The 22,017-nt window shown below is 38.6% G+C and overlaps 1 protein-coding gene across 3 annotated transcripts in view; it reads right to left on the reverse strand.

Annotated features, from left to right (window-relative positions):
- PAPPA2 (pappalysin 2) overlaps positions 1-22,017 on the reverse strand; it is a 515,818-nt gene that overhangs the window by 94,553 nt on the left and 399,248 nt on the right. For all 3 annotated transcript variants that reach the window (XM_079106960.1, XM_079106962.1, XM_079106961.1), the window contains 2 exons: positions 835-970; positions 418-631 (listed from right to left, as the gene is read on the reverse strand). In XM_079106960.1, coding sequence (XP_078963086.1) covers positions 418-631; positions 835-970 — 350 coding nt within the window. The remainder of the gene's footprint in view (positions 1-417; positions 632-834; positions 971-22,017) is intronic.

The following is a 22,017-nucleotide window of genomic DNA, read 5'->3' on the forward strand; positions in this document are numbered from 1 at the left end:
CTCAGCTAGTAGTTGTTAAACTTGCCGTCTACACTGTCCAGGTGGGAGCAAGTGGAAAAATATACATTGCTTAGGGAACACTGAGTTTTTGGCAAAGAATTTTTGGCAGTTTATAACAATGTTGATTTGAAGTCAGTGATTTTATATGTAAAAAAGATGTTAAGACCTTGTAAAGATGTTAAATATTTACACAAAAATTATACTCAGCTAAGAAAAGAAGAGCAAAATATAAAACCCATGTGTACCTTCCACAAATTATTCTTTGTGTGCTTCCTAGGACTTTTTAGTAGTTCCTAAATCCATTTTAAGATATTAATATTAAGCAGCCACTGTGTACATAACACTGTGCACCTAAATAATAGCAGTACATCATAGTCACAGGGAGAAGGGGAGAAAGGAAGAAAGGGGACTTTGTACCTCTGTCCCTGATTCTGCCCCTCATGCTCTGGCAAGCAGTTATCGGGAGCTGAAGGACTGATGTGGGAGGATGTCCTTAGAGCCACCGCGGAGATGCCCACCAGTGGGGATGAGAAGCTCAGCAGCATGGAGGTGGTACGGTGGGAGAGGACATTTGTGTGGTGGCTCACATTGACAACCAGTGGGTTATGCTGGCACGACAGTTCATAGGTTCCTGAAGAGAAACAAGGAGATGAGAAATAATCCCTCCAGTCATTCAGCCAGCATGATCTTTTCATATCTAGTGTCCATTCTATCCTTTCAATAGCTGTGTGATGCAGGCACGCTCCCGAACAATATCAGAGATAGACATCAAGCGGACTCCTGGGTCAATGGATCATTCTCTAGTGGCTCTAAATGAGCCATTCTCAGACTCACCAAGGAAGTGGTTGCTTCCACTGACATCAGTCAGGTAGAGGGTCACTGTTGGCCGCTGATGCTCCCCAGGGGCCAGGCCATCAGACGTCAAGAAAATGAAAATTGCTGAGGCAACTCCTGGTCTATTGAAACACACCTGGGCATAAGCACATATATGGATGAGTCATTATTTCTGTGGCAATCAAGGCATGTGCTGTGCCATTTCTTTTCTTCTCAGCTGGTTCACCATTTATAAAGTAAGAGATTTCTTCTCCTTTACAAATGGGAAAAATACGGAGTAGGCACAAAAGAGCATCTGAGGTCACACCAAAAGTCAAGATGAGATGGAAAGAAGATTATTTTCAGCTAATGAGCATTCTATCTTTTTCTGGAACTGTTTACCACAACTGTTTCTTTTTTACTTCGACCTGTCTTTCTTTAAATTTCTCAAAAAATCACTCAAAGAATACCTAACTGGAGATAATAAGCCACCACATAGCCAGTCTAAATTTCTTCTTCATAGGAAAGTCAGGGAAGTGGACCAGGGGAATCACTGGCCAATATCCAGGTAGGCAAGCCAGCTTGCTCTGAGTTGCCCTGAGTTCTGCTCCTCCACACCTATTATCCTTCCCCATCTCCCTGTTTCTCTTTCCCACCCCCATTTTTTCTCAGAACCTGTTACTTGTCATGTGAACTATGACACAGTCTGTTGCTTCTGAGATTAAAACCTGACAAACCCCCTATGGTTATGCAGTTTTCCTGGTGTCCCATGCTCATCTGCCCTGTCCCTGGCTGGAAAACAAGCCCACACTGAGGCACAGGACTAGTTTGTTATTTATAAGGACTGTTCCTAGCTGGTTAGTTTGATTAACACTCCAACAGAATTTCAAAGTAAACTACAGAAATTTTGTCTCGGGCTGGGGAGATAGCTCAGTTGGTAGAGTGCTTGCCTTGCAAGCACAAAGCCCTGGGTTCGATAAAGAAATTTTGTCTCTGAGAATCTTTTAACAGGAGAGCAAACATCTTAGGGGTTCAAGAATGGAATATAGCCTTTCCACACTGGACTTTCTTGATGCAGTAATTCTACTTTTGTTTTATTTTTCCATCCCTGTATATTACTCCTGATTTCTGTAGAGAATAGTGCCATTTTCCCCAGCATTACATGGATGTTATATTATTGGAATATGGATCTTTACAACATTCTGCATGCATCGCTTTGGCTTTTTATCAGGTACCTAGGAAATTTGTTTTCATTGTGAAAGCAGGACATAGCATCTAATGGCAGTGACCTCCTCTAACGTGGGGAGCAGGAGAGTGAAACACGTCTTCCACTTTAATGAGAATTCTTTCTCATCCACAGACTGGTGTCTCCTGAGTCTTGGCAGTGTGCTGTTAGTGTCCATTCGCACTGCTGGCTTAATTAGGGTAGGTTTATGATTTGCAGTGGTCAGAGCAGCACAGAGCAGCTCCCTTCTTCCTCTCCTCCTCTAGGGAAAGACCAGCCACACATGCTTTTTACAGGGTCTTCCCCTCTTTTTATTTCCCCTCTTTGAAGTAATAAATATTCCTTCATAACTTCAGAAGCATCCAGACCGATAGGTTGTAGGGTCCAACAGGAAGTCCACTGTCCTTGTCTGGGTGAGGGCTAGACATGAAAGCACCCTAAGGAAACCAGGAGCCCGATTTGACACTCTCCACTTCAGCAGCAAATGACATCAAAGCTTCCCGGGAACTCCCATAACCTCTTCCTGCTCATACACCACAAAAGAGACCTGAGCACTAGAAGAAAGTTCTGGGTTATTTCCTGAGCCAGAAACAGACTGAGTCCAAACAAGCAACCTGGTGGCTTTAGCTCAACAGGCCTCAGACCTGAAGAGTGGGGCAGCCTCAACAAGGAACAGGAGAGCTCAGTCTTCCCAGCATCTATTGGGCCCCAAATAGATGCGACCCAGTGAAACTAGTTAGCAGAGGCAGGTCTCATGGCATGAGCATCTCTGTCCTGAGGGCCCATGACCAAAGCTTCCAACCCCTGTGGTATCTCTTAACAACATGCCCCTTTGTTCTAAGGCTTTTTGAATATCACACCCTTGCAACTCAGAGGTCGCTCCTGATGGCAATGTGTCTGCCATGGTTTGTGGGGAGAGGCTTAAGTAGGAAAACCACAGCTGGAACTTCGAAAGCTCATGCAAGCAAGGCATGTTGGGCTACACAAGGCACAGGGACAAGGGCTTAATCAAGTTATGGGATGCTGAGTCTTGGACATTTCCGCCCTCAGTGACATAGGAAAGGTAGCCGTAGTGTTCATTCTTACTTGAACCCCAAGTATGCCCCACAGCAGCAACTAGAAGCAAAAAAAAAAAAAAAAAAAAAAAAAAAAGTGTAAGTTCTTTCACAGAATTGGCATCTCCAAGCAGAGACTAGCCTGAATATGCACATGCGTGCATCACCAGGCCCAGCAGGGGAAAGAGGAGCGAAGCAAAACCACCATCCTGAGAGAGCTGACCAGGCAGAAGCCACAGGTGTGGCTCTTGGATTGATCTTTACTATCAGGATAAATCTGAGCAATCCATCTCCCCTGTATGAGCCTGGGGTTCCTCCTTTTGTACAACTGAGAAAGAGATTACCTATCTGACATGGTCACTCTGAAGACCAGATGAAATCGTGCCAGAACACGGGAGGCAGTTACCTATGGCACAGCAAGGTCTCAGTGTTGGATGATTCTTATACGAATGTTTATTACCTAGTTTGCACTATAAGAAGAAAAGGTAAAAGGATGAAAATTTTAAAGAGAAATTTTTATGTTTTAAAATACAGAGAATTATACTTTTCTGAATGTATAAGCTAAAAAGCTTCATATATGCTTTTTTCAATTAACACGTGGGGAAATGTGGATCATAGAAATATGAAATGTGAACTTCAGGCTCTGGTTTCATAGAAACTGTCATAATCTGAAGTTCTTAGTATATTATATATCTCTATTTTATAAATGGAATCTATGAAAATGCAATTTATATGTAATTCTTTTAATGGACATTTTAGAAAATTTAGTTTAACTTGTGTATTTTAACTCTAGTTTGTTGTACTTAGAAACATAGAAACTTCTACAACTGACAAGGAATTCGAAAATTAGAAGTACATTCCTTATTCAAAATTATTTTAAAAAGTCGAATCACAACTATTTGAATATGTATTATAGCCTGGAGGGCTTTTACTTTATGTGAAATAGTGAATTTTATGGTCTTAGACATAAAGAACATAAAACAATAGAAAAGTTGGCAACAGGGAGAGCTACTATTGTACCTCTATGTCACCTCTGCCACTGTAAGGGTGGCATCCTCTGATCACATTTAATGCATGATTCTGCACAGCTATCCCCTCCAGGACCAAGCTCACGTGAAGTACCACAGGGACTGTTCAGACCAGGCATGCAAAAGATCCAACGTACTAGAAAGTCAAAAGGATTGTTGGTTTTATCTGTAACACTTCATTATTTGTTCTAATGAGATCTCAGCAATGTATTACGTAAGCAATATGAAATTAATTTGAGCATGTCTCTGACACGAAGAAAATCTATAGCTAGATATCAGGAAGGAGATAAGGTCTCTCAATTCTAAAGTCTAAGAAATTGTTCCAAGACAGAGAGATTGCCAGTGAAATCAACCCAGTGAACCTGTCACAAAGTACTTTGTAACAAAGAGAAAACACAGAGCAGAGAGATGACAGAGATGGATGATAGAAATAGATAGGTAGATACAGATTATAGAGAGAGAAAAAGATAGAGATAGATACAGATTCTAGGGAGATAGATAAATATAGTAGATAAAGAGATTAGGTAGATCTAGACAGTTTATATAGAAATGATAAAAATTATAGAAAGATAAAGAGATGGATGGATGGATAGATATATATTATAGAGAAAGAAAAAGATACTACATATGATAGATAAGTTGGTGATGGATAGACAGACAGATTGATGAGAGAGAGAGAGAGAGAGAGAGAGAGAGAGAGAAAGAGAGAGAGAGAGAGAGAGAGAGAGAGAGAGAGAGAGAGAAGAGAAAGACAGCCCCACACACCAAGTTGCTTTTTCAAAGACTGCACATTAACCACCCAATCTGACCGCTGGAGAAGGGTAAGGTTGAAAGAGTATCTCTCTAATGCTGCACAGTTTGGGCTTAAGAAATCCCACTGCAGGCTGCCGCTGGGCATCCACACACTCAATAAGCTCCCAAGCCAAGCATGTCAACTTCCAGGTCACCGTTTGTGGTGGTCACTGGATAGCAGACCCTAAAACTGTACCACAAACTTGAAAAGAATCTTCTCTGAGGTTTTAAAATGCTTTTGGTTAGTTACTGGGTTGCTGTTTTCCTGTGCTTTTCCATTTTTACCCATCCATGGCACTTCCTGATTCCAGAGGGAAAGGAAGGCCCCAGGCCAGCAGAGAGCAGGCAGTTGGACTTCCATTTGCAGAGTGTGCTTTGCCGGAGGCCCCACCTGGTTCGTGGGGGCTTATTTTGAGTTAAGAGTTTTTATCCTCAGGATAAAAATGTTGTATTATAGAAGTGGAAACAGGATTCTGAAAGTAGAAGTGATTTTTCTGGGGCAAACACTAGAGAGGAAAGGAGACACTTGGTTTTCCCTCTTTAAGTTTTGCATTCTTCTGGCTGCACCACAGTCTTAATTTGAGGTGAGCAGGAAATCATAGATTCCTTAGTAAATATGTTGACCTTTGAGACCTCTCCTTCCCCTCAAAATGAAGTCATGTAGACACTTAGCCATAACAGCTTTATACAGTTTTAGGAAATTGAGAAATACCTTTAAAAGTCATTTTTGGTTCCATTAGGGTCTCCAGAAATCAGATTAAGCATACTTGTACTATTGGTTAAAACATTAAATGTCTTTTTTGATAGGTGGAAGACAGTCAAATATGGCCAAACTCATGTCTCAACCTAATAATATTGTCAACTGTGTGGAATTCAGAAATTTTGACAAGGTGGAGACTGACTCCAAAGTTTCAAAGGGTCTTTCCTGAAGTCCAAATCCACTCGGGGGAGGGAAGCTGTGAGACAACCAAGCTCTTGCCTGAGAGTCATCTTGGTTGTATCCATAATGAGGGATCTGCCAAATGGCACGTTCCCTCCCCATGTCCAAGCCCTGCCCTTCTGGATTGCTCAAAACCCAGATGGCTTCCTGCATTATTCGTCCATGGTACGGATAAGGCTGTAAATATCATATGAGTGGCAGAATGAGACCAACTTGTTATTTTGTGGAACAAAGAGGTTCCCATTATCAAGGCCTCCACTCACTGACCAGGGGTAAACATTCAAAAATGTGTTATTTGCCAAGTCAGTGAAGAGGCTTAGATCAAATCAGATGATTGCCTCAATTCCTTGTAAGAGCAAACCATGATTTTAAACAGGAAGGCTAAGTCTACAGAGACTCTGTTAGAGGTTTTAGAATAGGGTCAGAAGGGGAGAGAACCAAGTAGATGCTCCATGTGACAGCCCCTCCCCCCCAGCCCCTTTATGCCACTCAGTTCACAGCAAAGTCTCTTTCTGGAAAATGACCTCCATAGGCAAGGTCATTCCACTCTCCTGGGTGACTGTGGGGTGGCAATCATGTCCAATGATAGAGGATGCCTTTTGGTAGCAGTGAGTAGTAGACAGGGGGGGACAACTCTGAAGGGCCACCTCAGCTCCCCTTGGGACGTTGACACATGCATCCACTCCCCACCAGCACCCAATCCTAATTCTTTCACTCTGGCACAGATGTTGGTCTCAGGGGAATTCTCAATAAACTTTCTGCGGCAAATCTTCATTCACATCCTGAATTCTGGGGAAACCCTACTTAAGAACAAGCCTGCAATGGAGAAAAAGAATGCTATGGAAGACAGCTGGAGAAGGTCGTCTTGAGAGAGAATGCATACGGGAGGGAGGATGAGAACATCACCTGGTGAAACAAAGCGTCCTCCCTGTGTGAATCCCAAGGGTTCCCGGAACTGGACTAATGAACAGCTGGGAAGCTGCCGTGTTTGGGACTGGCAAAAGCTTCCATGAAAAAACAATGAAGAGTGAGATTAGTAGCAAGGGAAAGGGGAAACCAGAGCTTCATCCTCAGGGAATAAACTATTCAGCCACGGTGGCACTGACTTTTTGAGTGCACTAGGCTAGTTTTTGATGTACATGAAAATGGCATACACAGTCATCTTTGCTTTTGCAGGATTCCCAGGGAAGGCAGGGATCCACAAATGCAAATGTTCATAACAGCAGAAGATTTTCTTTGAAAAGCTTTGAAGCATAAGAACTTTTTAAAAATTTCCATTATGCATGTAGAAAAAATTCCAATATACCTAAGATTTTCTGCCCTGTTAAACAGGGAATGCTGAACTTAACTGAATTTTCTCTTGATGAATTAGAGGCAGTTTGGGAGCATTTTGAAAATCAGTTATTTCACTGAATATTGAGAAAACCATCCTTAAAAGCAATGCTTCTCACACTTGAACATGCACATAAATCACGGAGGATCTTGCTAACATGCAGAGACCCTGCACCTCTAACAAACTTTCTGGGAATGACATTTTGAAGTCACAGACATTGAATGTATCATTTGATAGCATCACCCTCGCCCTTAGCAGTTAACGTCAATGACTGTTGTTTATCATGTTCTTTTATTAGTTTCTTTTAAAAATTCACTATCAAGTACAACCATAGAAATGAAATGGTGTACCCCATTTGTGTAAAATGAATCAAAAAGCAGTCTGTAAAAAATTAAAATATAAATAAAGAAAAAAATTGTTAAAAATTCACTCCCAAGGGTAAATTTAAATGCAGAGCTAGAAGGAATCATCCATCTAAACACCATATTTGAAAGAAACTTAAACAGAAACCCAGAGAAATTATCTAACTTATATAAGGTTACTTGACCAGTTAATGTTAAAAAGCAGGGTTTGCAGTATTATTTTTAAGTACATGTTTTCTTCTAGTTTTGAAATCACCTACTAGTTTGTTGTTCCCTTTCTACAGGATACTAAAAATTCAGATAACTAATATTGTTAGAATTCTATATAAGATTCTTGAAAAGAGGGCTTTTCACCTTTCCTAAAAACAAAAAATTCAGAGTAGTGATTGGACTTATGCTTTCCACACATGTACTGCTTCTCTTTTGCTAAACTATAATATCTGGACAACTCCTGTGATGTTTGAGGTCATCTCTGAATAAGTGACTAGCATGCAACAGGACTAAAGAAAATTTTAGAAGAGTTAAGAGACTTAGCAAAAACATACAAATCAAAAAAAGTGTTCACTTCAACTTGAAGATCTCACAAACAATGGATTTTTTAGTATTAGTTTGAACAAATATTACATGGGAATATACTTTAATATAGTAAATAATATAATATTGATAGATATTTATATTAAAATATTTGTTATTTATTTGAAATTTAGGTATAACTAGATATCCTCTTCTTTTCTGCAATATAGTGTCAGAATGAAGTAAGAATGTACTTGTATAAGTTTGATTGTGGTAATCATTTCACTGTGTATACTCATATATATACACATCAAGTACACACTATAAATATATGCAATTTTTGGGAGCAGGGATACCGGGGATTGAACTCAGGGGCACTCGACCACTAAGCCACATCCCCAACCCTATTTTGTTTTTTGTTTTTTGTTTTTTTATTTAGAGACACGGTCTCACTGAATTGCTTAGTGCCTTGCCATTGCTGAGCCTGGCTTTGAACTCGCAATCCTCCCAAGCTACTGGGATTTAGGGACATGAACCACAGTGCCTGGCTAAATATATGCAATTTTAATTTGTCAGTAATTAAAAAAAAAATGTGTCAAACTAGAAAAAATAAATGCACAATAAGAAAAATGAAAAAATGAAGACAGGGACGGGACAGGAAATAGAGAATGGAGAAAAGGACTTTGTAGATGTTTTTTCTATAACTACAAAGAGAGAAAATAAGTAAAAGTGGCAGACACCTTTTGATGATGTGGTGCAGAGTACACATTTTATTGTGGACTGATCCTTAACTTCTGAATGAATAAAGACTCGGCATTGAACTGCTTCCTAATAAAATAAAGGGCCAAAGGGAGGAGAAAAAACACCCTCGAATAATGTCACAATTGGCACAATAAAAAGTTGTTATGCACTGAAAAGTCCATGCTGGAAACAAACAAACAAAATGCTATTAAAATCTATTAAAAAGAAATGAAGCATTAGTACAACATACTTAGAACTAAATGATAATGAAAGCTCTATATGTCAGTATTTATGGGCACAAAGTATAATTTAGAAGAAAAAAAATCACCAAAAATCAAAATCTGTATGATTTCCATCACTATGAATTTATCGAGACTCGTTTTATGTCCAGCACATGTTCTGGCTTGGGGAATGTAATATGCACCACCTACAGTTGTTCAGTGGATGTTTCTGCAAATGTCAATGAGGTCAGCGGATTGGATGGTGATAGTGAAACTGACACATCTCTCCTGATTTTCTTTTGTGTCCTTGTCCTATCAATTGCTAGAAAATGGATGATAAAAATTCCAGCTATGATTATGAATTTGGCTATATCTCCATCAGTTCTCTCAATTTTCAATTCATCTATTTATTTTGAAGCTCTGTTTCTAAATGCTTCCTTTTATAACAAGATAATTATAATAATGACCTTCTGATAAATTGACTGTGTATCACTATTAAAGGTCCCTCTTTATCTGGCTATTCAGGTTTGAACTCTATTTTGTCAGATGTTACTATACCACATGAACTTTCTTCTGCTCAGTTTACATGGTACATCATTTTCTACCCTTTTACTTTCAATCAGCATGTCTTTAATATTTAAAGTACATTTTTGTAAACAGCATTAATTTTTTTTTATTTTATATAATCTGACAATCTCAGCCTTTTATGTGGCTTCCTCAGACAAATTACATTTAACAGAATTAATGATATGGTTGGGCTTAAGTCTGCCATCTAGGTACTCAAGTTCTCTTGGATCCATCTGCTGTTTATTTTTTTTTTTTTAACTACTTTCCTGCCTTCTTGTGGGCAAATCAAGTTATTTTATTATTCCATTTAATCCTCTCTTTGGATTTCTTGCCTACAGCTATTTTTTTAATGTGGACTTTTTGTGATTATTCTAGAGATTATAATACACATGTCCAACTTGTTCCAATATACATTCAAATAGCATTACTATTTCATCAATAATATAAAGACCTTACGACAAGCAGTATGTTCCTGCTTACTCCTGCCTTGTCCTTTGTGATCATCTATATTAGTTCTTCAAGGAGGGGCAGCTGAGCTTGCACAACTTCTTTTTGCACCCATTCATGGTTCATGGTTCTTTCCCTTTCTTCCTATAGATGTTGATTCCTAGGCCCTTTCTTTACAAATACCCTTCATGCTCCGCTCATTTCCTGAAGAAACCAACCTGACATGTCAAAGAAAACCACTCATTCTCCCTATCCTTGAAAATCTCCCTTTGACTGTGATTTTTCATTCAACCTATACTCCATCTTTTTAAAAACTTTGCAAAACAAAAGTTCTGTGTCAGCTTTTTGGTGCTGTGACCAAACTATTTGACAAGAACAACTTAGTAAAGGAAAGATTTATTTTGATTCATGGTTTCAGGGGTCTCAGTCAATCGATGGCGAGCTCCATTGCAGAAACATCATGGCGCAGGGTCATGGCCAAAGAAAGGTGCTCAACTCATAGCAGCCAGAAAGGAGTGAGAGAGAAAAAAAGAGAAAAAGAGAGAACAAGAGAGAGGGAAAGAAAGAGAAAGAGAGAGAGAGAGAAAAGAAGAGGAGGAAGAGGAGGAGGAGAAGGAGGAGACCAAGAAATATACGCAGCCCCCATGATCACACTTCCAGTGACCTACTTCTTCCAGTCATGCTCCAACTACTTCTAGTTACCAACCAGTAGTCTATTCAAATTATTAATCCATCAAATGAAATAATCCACCAATGAGGTTATAATTCTTATAATCCAATCATTGGATAACTGAATCTTGCTGCACTGGGAAGAGGTTTAGTTGACTTTTCATTTCTGTGACCAAAATACCTGACAAGAACAACTTAGAGGAAGAAAAGTTTATTTGGGGCTCACAGTATCGGAGGTACCAGTTCATAAATGTCTGACTCCATTGCTCTGGGCCCAAGGTGAGGCAGCACACCACGGGGAAGGGCCCAACAGGGGAAAGCTCCTCAGCTCACAATGGGGTCAGAAAGCAGAGAGGGAGGTGGGTACACACAGTCACAGGGAAGATACACCTTTCCAGAGCACACCCCAAGTGACCAATCTCCTCCAGCTAAGCCCCATCTGCCTACAGTCACCACCTGTCAGTGCAATCAAATTAGGATGGACTGATGAGGTTACGGCCCTCACAATCCAATCACTTCACCTCTGCACATGCCTGCATGAACACAGGCGCTTTGGGAGGACACCTCATATCCAAACCATAACAGGGCCCATGCTTTTAACACATGAGCCTGAGGGGACATTCCAGATTCAAAGTATAACAGGTGTTTCGCCTCCTTTTCTGGCCTCAGCCACCTCCCCTTTTCAATCCAACCCAGGCACAGTACTACCTCTTCACTCTATTCTGCATCTGAAGTAGTATCAATATGCTCCCAATTGCCAAGGCTAAGCCCTAATATCTCATTATTTATTCACTTGTTTACCAAACATTTTGAACATTACAAGCAGGTTTTATGCTCAGTACTGGGTACACCTCCAGGACTACACATCTCTTCTCCCAAGATCCATACAATTCACGGGATGGAGAGATGGACAAGAGAGTGAAGGATTCGGGCACTAGGCCAGCTGGGTTTTGGGAGGGAAGTTCAGGAAAGACTAGGCTTTAAAAAGGAAACTATCCTTAAGCTAAATCATCAGATGTAAGCGTGTATTTACTGGGGAGACCAAGCAGAAGAATCAGTTACAGAAAAATTAAAACATGAATTTTCCACTCAGGAAGTTATGGAGATATGAAAATTCTGGCATATTCCAACACTGTTCTGCCACTGGTCAAGCCCTGAAGAATGGAGCTGGCTATCTGTGGACTGAGACCTCAGCAATGGTGAGCCCACAAATAAACTATTCCTCCTTAAAATTGTTCTTGTCAGGTCTTTTAGTCACAGCAATGAAAAAGCTGACTGAAACAGAATTTGGTACCAAGAAATGGGGGTCATTGCTATGTCTAACCTGACCATGTGGTTCAGAAGTTTTAGGAACTTTTTGGAGTTTGTGGGAGAAATTTTGGAAAGTTTAGTGATATAAGCTGGAAAAGTTTAGATTGTTGTAAGCAGAGATCAAAGGGTGACTGATAGGAGCTCAGAAGACCAGAATGCTGATAGACTGTGCCCAGAAAGACTAGGGTCAGAAGGTTTAAGAGAAGGCCTCTATTAGAAATTGGATGAGAGGCCATTCATGTTAAGTTCTGGCTAAGAAGTTGTCTGCATTTTGCCTGTGTGCTGAGACTTTCCGAGAAGCTGAATTTAAAAGATGATGGACTTCTTAATCTGGTGGTGTTATGGGTCAAAACTTAAGAACAGACTGATCACCACTGAGAAGTCCAAATGTGAGTGTCTTCATTAAGCCGGCTGCTGACTGTCTCACACAACACCCCAAAAAAATGGCTATTGGGAGAACAGCCCTGCCATAGGGTTGTAGGGGTTCTTATACCAAAAATCACATCAATCATGTCTGTTGCTATGATTTGAAATTACAAACTAACATCATAAGATCATCAACAGAGGGGGAAGTGGGTCAAAATGACCCTTATCTAGGTACAAACTAAAGAATGGTTACTAATATCCACACAATCACTGTTCACATGGTACATTGTTTAGGAGCAATAGGAATCAAAAGAGAGCAATTTATCTTTACATAGGAATTGTCATTCTGTATTGTTAAACATGTCACACTAAGTAACTGATGATGGGTACAGAGGCCGGGTGTTCCCATGGGAGAAGCTTATTTCCTACATAACATGGAGTCTCACAGCAAAATGGAGTCTGTTTAGTCATTTCCCTTAGAATCTGGCCTGTAATATTCTCATGGAGCCAGATCTGTCAGCCCATCACAGGGGAGAAATTTCTAGGGAGCATAATATTCACATGGTGGTATGGATATTGCTGGTAGCTTTTAGCCAAATTTACTGGAATCACCAGGAGCAGAAAGCAGATCTTCCAAATTTGAGAAACTTGCAGTTTGGCCAGAAAACTGTGAGTAAAACTAGGGCTAAGGAAGTGGTGGTAGTTAAAGAGATTATCGCCACTAAAGAGATGGCTCAAGGGCATCTCGGGAATTGGCAAGATCAAACCCATCTCAAGTTGAAGGCTACAAAAGAAAAAAATTGCTCTGGCTAGAGTCTCAAGAACGATATTGAATAGAAGTGGTGAAACAGGGCATCCCTGCCTTGTTCCAGTTTTTAGGGGGAATGCTTTCAGTTTTTCACCATTTAGAATAATATTGGCCATGGGCTCAGCATAGATGGCCTTTACAATGTTAAGGAATGTTCCCACTACCCCAATTTTCTCTAGTGTTTTGAGCATGAAGGGATGCTGTATTTTATCAAATGCTTTTTCTGCATCTATTGAAATAATCATGTGATTCTTAACTTTTAGTCTGTTGATATGGTGAAAGACATTTATTGATTTCCTGATGTTGAACCAACCTTGCATCCCTGGGATAAAACCCACTTGATCGTGGTGCACTATCTTTTTAATATATTTTTGTATGCGATTTGCTAAAATTTTGTTGAGAATTTTTGCATCGATGTTCATTAAGGATATTGGTATGAAATTTTCTTTCCTCGAAGTGTCTCTGTCTGGTTTAGGTATCAGGGTGATATTGGCTTCATAGAATGAGTTTGGGAGGGTTCCCACCTCTTCTATTTCATGGAATACTTTGAGAAGTATTGGAATGAGCTCTTCTTTAAAGGTTTTGTAGAACTCGGCTGAGAACCCATCTGGTCCCGTACTTTTCTTTGTTGGCAGGCTTTTGATGATCTCTTCTATTTCATTGCTTGAAATTGATGTATTTAAGTTGTGTATGTCCTTCCTCATTCAGTTTAGGTAATTCATATGTCTCTAGAAATTTGTTGATGTCTTCAAGGTTTTCTGTTTTGTTGGATTTTCAAAATAGCTTCTAATTATGTTTTCTATTTCACTCATGTCTGTTGTGATATTTCCTTGTTCATTCTGAATTTTAATAATTTGAGTTTTCTCCCTCTTTCTCTTTGTTAGTGTGGCTAAGGGTCTATCGAATTGGAAAAGAAGAACTCAAACTATCCCTGTTCGCTGATGACATGATTATATATTTAGAGGAACCTGGAAATTCCACCAGAAAACTCTTAGAACTCATAAGTGAATTCAGTAAAGTAGCAGGTTACAAGATCAATGCTCATAAATCCAATGCATTTTTATACATAAGTGATGAATCTTCAGAAAGAGAAATTAGGAAAACTACCCCATTCACAATAGCATCAAAAAATATAAAATACTTGGGAATCAATCTCACAAAAGAGGTGAAAGACCTCTACAATGAGAACTACAGAACACTAAAGAAAGAAATTAAAGAAAAGCTTAGAAGATGGAAAGATCTCCCATGTTCTTGGATAGGCAGAATTAATATTGTCAAAATGGCCATACTACCTAAAGTGCTATATAGATTCAATGTAATTCCAATTAAAATCCCAATGGTGTACCTTACAGAAATAGAGCAAGCAATTATGAAATTCATCTGGAAGAATAAGAAACCCAGAATAGCTAAAGCAATCCTCAGTAGAAAGAGCAAAGCAGGGGGTATCACAATACCAGATCTTCAACTCTACTACAAAGCAATAGTAACAAAAACGGCATGGTATTGGTACCAAAATAGACAGGTAGATCAATGGTACAGAATAGAGGACATGGACACAAACCCAAATAAATACAATTTTCTCATACTAGACAAAGGTGCCAAAAATATGCAATGGAGAAAAGATAGCCTCTTCAACAAATGGTGCTGGGAAAACTGGAAATCCATATGCAACAGAATGAAACTAAATCCCTATCTCTCACCCTGCACAAAACTCAATTCAAAATGGATCAAGGACCTCGGAATCAGACCAGAGACCCTGCACCTTATAGAAGAAAAAGTAGGTCCAAACCTTCAACTTGTTGGTTTAGGATCAGACTTCCTTAACAGGACTCCCATAGCACAAGAAATAAAAGCTAGAATCAACCACTGGGATAGATTCAAACTAAAAAGCTTTCTCTCAGCAAAGGAAACTATCAGTAATGTGAAGAGAGAGCCTACAGAGTGGGAGAATATCTTTGCCACTCATACTTCAGATAGAGTGCTAATTTCCAGAATATAGAAAGAACTCAAAAAACTCTACACCAAGAATACAAATAATCCAATCAACAAATGGGCTAAGGAAATGAACAAACACTTCACAGAAGAAGATGTACAAGCAATCAACAGATATATGAAAAAATGTTCAACATCTTTAGTAATAAGAGAAATGCAAATCAAAACTACCCTAAGATTTCATCTCACCCCAATTAGAATGGCGATTATCAAGAACACAAGCAACAATAGGTGTTGGCGAGGATGTGGGGGAAAAGGTACACTCACACATTGCTGGTGGGGTTGCAAATTAGTGCAGCCACTCTGGAAAGCAGTGTGGAGATTCCTCAGAAAGCTTGGAATGGAACCACCATTTGACCCAGCTATCCCACTCCTTGGCCTATACCCAAGGGACTTAAAATCAGCATACTACAGAGATACAGCCACATCAATGTTCATAGCTGCTCAATTCACTACAGCCAGATTGTGGAACCAACCCAGATGCCCTTCAGTTGATGAATGGATAAAGAAACTGTGGCATATATATACAATGGAATATTACTCCGCCATGAAGAATGATAAAATTATGGCATTTGCAGGCAAATGGATGAAATTGGAGGATATCATGCTAAGTAAGATAAGCCAATCTCAAAAAACTAAAGGACGAATGATCTCGCTGATAAGCGGATGAGGACATATGAGGGGGGATAGGAGGGGTTAGCGTTAGGGTTAGGGTTAGGTTTAGGGTTAGGGATAAGGAGGATGGTAAGAATGGAGGAAGGAAGGACTGTATAGAGGGAAAAGAGGGTTGGGAGGGGTGGGGGGTAGGGAATAAATAACAGAATGAATCAAACAACATTACCCTATGTAAATTTATGATTTTTAATTAAAATAAATAAATTTTTAAAAAAAGAAAAAAATTCCTTTCAGAAAAGACCATGGGGGCACCCTACTTATACAGGGTGCCCAGGAAGTTTGTGCACCATGCTCAGCCACCCAGGCACTCATATTCATGACCTTGCTGCACTCAAGGTCATGCTAGTTCATTTACATATTATTTACGGCTACCTTCATACTGACAGCTGTGCCAAGTAGATGTGATACAGATTGTATGACACAAACCCCAAAATGTTCTTTAACTGGCTCTTCATAGTAAATGTTTCCCAATGCCTAGCATGGAGAGAAAGTACCAAGGGTTTTAGAATAAACTGAATTTAAATTTTAATCCTACCTGTATCTCTACTAGTTATGTTATCTAAAGTGCTTATCATCTATGAATTTTAAGATAATCATTTTTAAAATGGGAAAAATCATATCTACAATAGAGAATTTGTATGAGAATTAATCGTAAACTATCTGAAATGGAGTAAATTTCAATAAATGTGTTTATTCCCTCCTGCATAGTGTTGGGGATTCTCATCTTTTAAGTCCAATAAATTACGCATGCATTGCATTTTCTGTTAAAGATTCATATTCAGTGTTTAGCTAGTTGAACCCAAAAAAATAAAAATTAAAAAAAAATTTAAAAAAAAAAACGGAAGAAATTATGGTTCACAGGCTTCAGGCTTCATGTAGCAGGGGTCTCCAGGGAGAGGCCGTAATCTGTGACTGACATGGAGGACCTTGGTGACTGAAGTCCTGTGAGCACGTCGTGGTTTCTGCTAGGATTGCTAACCGGTCCAGCCTGAGTGAGACCTTTCAGACTGGAGACCGTTTAGAACAACCATGAACATAAACATAAACATATGATCTTGCATACGTTGATTGGCTCCCTGTGAACCAAACAAGTAGCTATTGCATGTCTGCTTCTCAAATTGCTTGCTTCTCAATTTGTTGTCCATATTACTTGGATTCAAAACACTTTCTGGAAGAAATAATGCTTTCGTTTTCCTCTGTCCTTTGCTGTTTCTAGAGTTTACAATAAGCACTTAATAAATCCTGTGAACTAGGTTCATAGAAATGTGGTCCTATGAGGATCTAGAAGGAAGGAAAAGCCTTACCTTGAGGGTCTACATTTGTCTCCTTATTTGCGACACATTCCCTGTCTATCCCAGGGCGTGGTTCTGAGTTTGGTGTACTGCAGGTGCTTAATGAGTGCTGATGGAATGAGGCAAAAGAGTTCAGAGGAATGAACATGAGACCAGTCAGAAGACTGAATTTGAATTTTAGGTTTACCACTTTTTACTTGAATCATGTAGAAAAAGCACTTTGAATCTTTGATTCTTACTTTCCTCATCTGTAAAACTGGAAAACATCTACCTTGTCAAGCTCACAGGGCTATTGTAAGGATCAAATTAAAAAGTATATGAGAATGCACTTTGCAATTTGACTTTAAAATGTGTGTATTTTTGCAAATAATAAAAAAGAATCTATACTTCATGCTATATAAGAAAGCTCTTATATTCTTGGTCTACATGGCTCAAGATTAGAGGAAAATAGACAATGTTACCTCAGTAAATATGGGCTACAAAGATATAATTTATTGGGCAAGTAGCATTTTAGCAAATGAAAGATTTTGGAAAGATATTTTTAAGACTAATGTTTTCCAACACTGCTGTTTCTCACTTGTGCAGTAAGTTTATCTCAGATCCACTGCATACAAATAATATTTGTACATCAAATCAAGATTAAATTATACTAAAAGGAAGAATAAAGGGTCAGAAATTCTTGTAGTCCTCAGAAAAGTTTTCTAAAAAAATTTCCTAACTAGCTTATTATTAAGAAAACACTTTCTAATTTTTATGTGGTATCAAATGGATTTGTGAAATTTATATTTTCTTAATAGATTTTATATATTAGCATGACTTTCAATGATATTCAAGGTTTTTTTTTTTTTTTTTTTTTTCCTAGTATAAGGACTCTGCTCCTGGATCCCTTATAAGAATAGGGCACAAACTTAAAACACATGAGGTAGCAAATTGATATGCATTAGTAGAATTCCAGTCGGAGATTTCTGCTTCCGGCTATGATAGAGTAGCTTATAATAGAACAAACACTCCTGACAAGAATAACCATAAAATATGAATTAAGTTAAAAAATGTTTGAAAGTATTTGAGAGCAACCAAGACCTAAGAGCCTAATACTGCCAAAGGAAAGAAATCACAGTGAGGAGGTTAATGTCCTGGGCTACTTCAGCCTCAGAGGCACTTTTCATATCCCCAGCTAGCAGAATAGGAGTGTTAGAAGCCAAGCAAAAGTTGGCTGGAGAGAGGCCCAAGTGCCAAGAGGAGTTCCCGGCAGACACGCACTGCTGGGGAAAGAGAGACTGCACTTCAGCTACTCAGGTGGAGGGCCCAGTACCAGCTTCTAGTGGAGGCCCTGGGGCTAGAGGGTGGGAGAAGAGAAGAGTGTGAACATATTAGGTCTCACAAATAAAAAGCGCAAGTTCAATTCTTCTTAATTACTTATTTGACTAAGGTAATGTTTCCCAATTCTTAATATATGTCAAAAAAATCATCTCAAAGGTATTATTAGTCAGAATCTCTACAGTGTATCCAGTGCCTGAGAGCCAGTTAAAACATTATTCAGTACGACAATAGAGAGACCCAGATGAATGAAAATTAAAAGAGAAAGAGTCAATCAAAGCTCAGCTTGGGTCAATAAGATATTGGTGCTTCCAGACACAGACTTTAAAATGATTGGATTTATTTTTTAATAGACTACGAAATGGAGAATTCCAAAAACAATAAGAATATATAAGAAAAAATAAATAGGTATTACTAGATACTAAATTTAAAAGATAGATTCTTATTTTAAAAGAATTAATTCACCAGGAAGATAAATTCTAAAATTTTATATAGGCTATTTCCAATTTCCATATTCCCATATCCACAAATAACATGAATAACAATGTACTTAACTAAAACCAGTCTCTCAACCACATGATTCAAACTTCAGATAGCACACAATATATTAACTGCAACTGTATGAAGTACAGGCTTCACTTCTAGCCTTTCAGCCTGAAAATCGCCATGCAAATAATCGACAGGCATCAGGACCTCTGCCAATCACATCACTTCTTCCAGAGTGTCACTGAGTGGTCACTGGGTATTTATTATCTGGGTCACACAGACATTACGTACATCCTTGTGCTGACTCCTTATTTCCAGTGATACACCCACATGACACTGTGAACATGGATAATCAATAGAGAGAACTGACCAATAAGGATAAAATTGTAGCAAAAAAAGAAAAATGATAATGCTACCAGTGACACATGAGATCATGGAAGAACTCGCCAACTCTAAGAATAGTGACTTGGGTGCCAATCAGGAGACGCTTGACATGCAGCCCCAGAGACTCAGTGAGTGGAATTGTCATCACAAACAAGAAAAGCAGTTTTGACGAAAAGAATGAATACATCCCAGAGGAAATGATGTCAATTTAAAAGTTCATGTTAAAGGATGCTCACAGATGATTCCCAACACTGAAAGTGTGACAAACAGCCTGCTGGAAACTGATCTCAAGGTAGCAAAGGACACGACAATTCACCAAGGCACAGCGACACTGCTTGCTTTGCAGTGTATGTTGCGTGATGAGGAAAATGCAGGACATGTTCAAGCTACCCTTGGAACGTTTATTTTTTTTTTTAACAAGGAGATGCAACACTTGAATTCTCCATGTTTCTAATGTTTTGAATGATAGTGAACTAAAGAAATATTAGTTTTGCTGTTTCCTTATTGCCTGACATGTATGTCTAAAAAGTAAGGCAGCATTTAATGTTGTGGAAAACATGTGTAGGTCACAAAACAGTTGCACTTCTCCCATGGACTACCATTTGATTTGCACGGTTTCAGCCTCATTGTCATTTGCAGGTCCCACCGCACCACCATGCCAAGTGAGGACTGCCTGTGTAGTTAGTAATATAGCCTCAAAGTGTATGAGCTTAAAAAGGGCAAAACTAAAGAAGAAATAGATAAACCCAAGATTATGGTGGGAGATTTTTAACATTCATCTCTTAGGGACTGAGGGACACAGCACAGAAAATAGATAAAATGAAGATGATGTAGGAAATTTTAAGAACATGATGGACAAATGACCTGCCAAATACACAGAATGCCATAGCATCTGAAAATTGCTAACCACATAACTCCTTTTACGCACAGTATTCACCAGTATTGACCATATGCTGATTCATAACTCAAGGCTCAAAAAATTTCAAGAGATTGATTCAAATAAAAAGACTGATTTATAGGATAGCTATAAATCGAAACAAAAAGGTAGCCAGGCATGGGGGTGCATGTCTGTAATTTCAGCAGCTAAGGAGGCAGAGACAGGAGGATCACAAGTTCAAGGCCAGCCTCAGCAACTTAGTGAGATCTTGTCTCAAAATAAAAAAAAAAAAAAAGGACTGGGGAGGTAGCTCAGTAGTAAAGTGGCCCTGACTTAAATCTCCAGTACCAAAATGAAACAAAAAAATGGCAACCAAATAATGCGGAAATATTTTCAAGTTAAACGACAAATAAATAATTCAAGGGTCAAAAAAGAAATCACAATCAAAATTTTGAAACATGCTTGAACTAAAGGATAGTAGAAATAAGGTGTGTATAAACTTGTGTTTACAAAGTGAGAGAAGAATGGAGGAACTTTAGATTAAGTAGAGAGAAATGAGAGCGGAGAGGGGGGATATAAAAGATGGTGGAGTGAGACAGACATCATTACCCTATGTACACGTATGATTACACGAATGGTGTGACTCTACATTGTGCACAACCATAGAAATGAGAAGTTGCACCCGATTTGTGTTCAATGACTCAAAATTCAATCTGTAAAAATAAGAGAAAAATTAAAAAATTTAAAAAAAAAAAAGAAAAGTAGGCCTCGGGGCTGGAGTCGTAGCTCAGAGGCAGAGGGCTTGCCTAGCACGTGCAAGGCACTGGGTTTGATCCTCAGCACCACATGAAAATAAATAAATAAAATAAAGGTATTGTGTTCATCTACACATAAAAAAACTTTTTAAAAACGTGGATCTTAATGAAGTCACATATAAAGGGGAGGGGCAAAAAAATCAAAAAGCATTATCTCAAGGTAGTAGAAAAAGAAAAGCAAGTTAAAAGCAAACTTAAAGGAAAAGAGCTCAGTGGGAGAGCATGTGTAGCAGGCACTGAAAAAAATAAACAACAGCAGTAGCAAAAGAGGAAGAAATGATGAAAAATAAGAACACACGGATCTTTGACTGTTGCTTAAAAAGACTAATGAAAAGTTAATTAAAATGATAAATGTTTAGCAAGACTAAACAAAAATACATAAAAGATACGAATTAACTATAACATGAGTGAAAAAAATATCCCAGAGATGATAGAAACAGTACCAAAAATATAGCAAGACATCATAACAAACTTAGTAAGTTTGATATTTTAGGGGAAAAAATGGTCAAAGTATTTGAAAAAATCAACTTCCAAAACTGGCCTAAGATGATACAGAAAAACCTAAATTTTCCTATATTTGTTTACAAATTTTAATTTATTATTTAAATTTTTTCCTCAAAGAAGATTCCAGGCTCAGATAGCTTCAATAGTAAATGCCTCAAAAATCAACAAAAACCTTACACAAAATATTCCAGGGGACTGGGGAAGAAAGACACTTATGTTAGGCATCATACTCTTGATCATAAAACCTGATTAGACAGTAGAATGAAGAAAATTAGGAACAAGCTCTTGGAGGAAAGAACAAAATGCCTTCAAACAGACTCTAGACCATTTCGAAAGGGTAGTATATCACCTCTCAGTTGGTGTTTGTTTGTTTTTTTCTTAAGGCATCTAAGGTTGGTTTAGTATTTTAAAATTTATCAGTATAAGCCCGGATATTAATAGAAGCATGGAGAAATAAAATGATTATCTCAATAAATGCAGAAAA

Source organism: Sciurus vulgaris (assembly GCF_902686455.1).
Source record: "Sciurus vulgaris genome assembly, chromosome: 12".
Classification (NCBI taxonomy): Eukaryota; Metazoa; Chordata; class Mammalia; order Rodentia; family Sciuridae; genus Sciurus; species Sciurus vulgaris.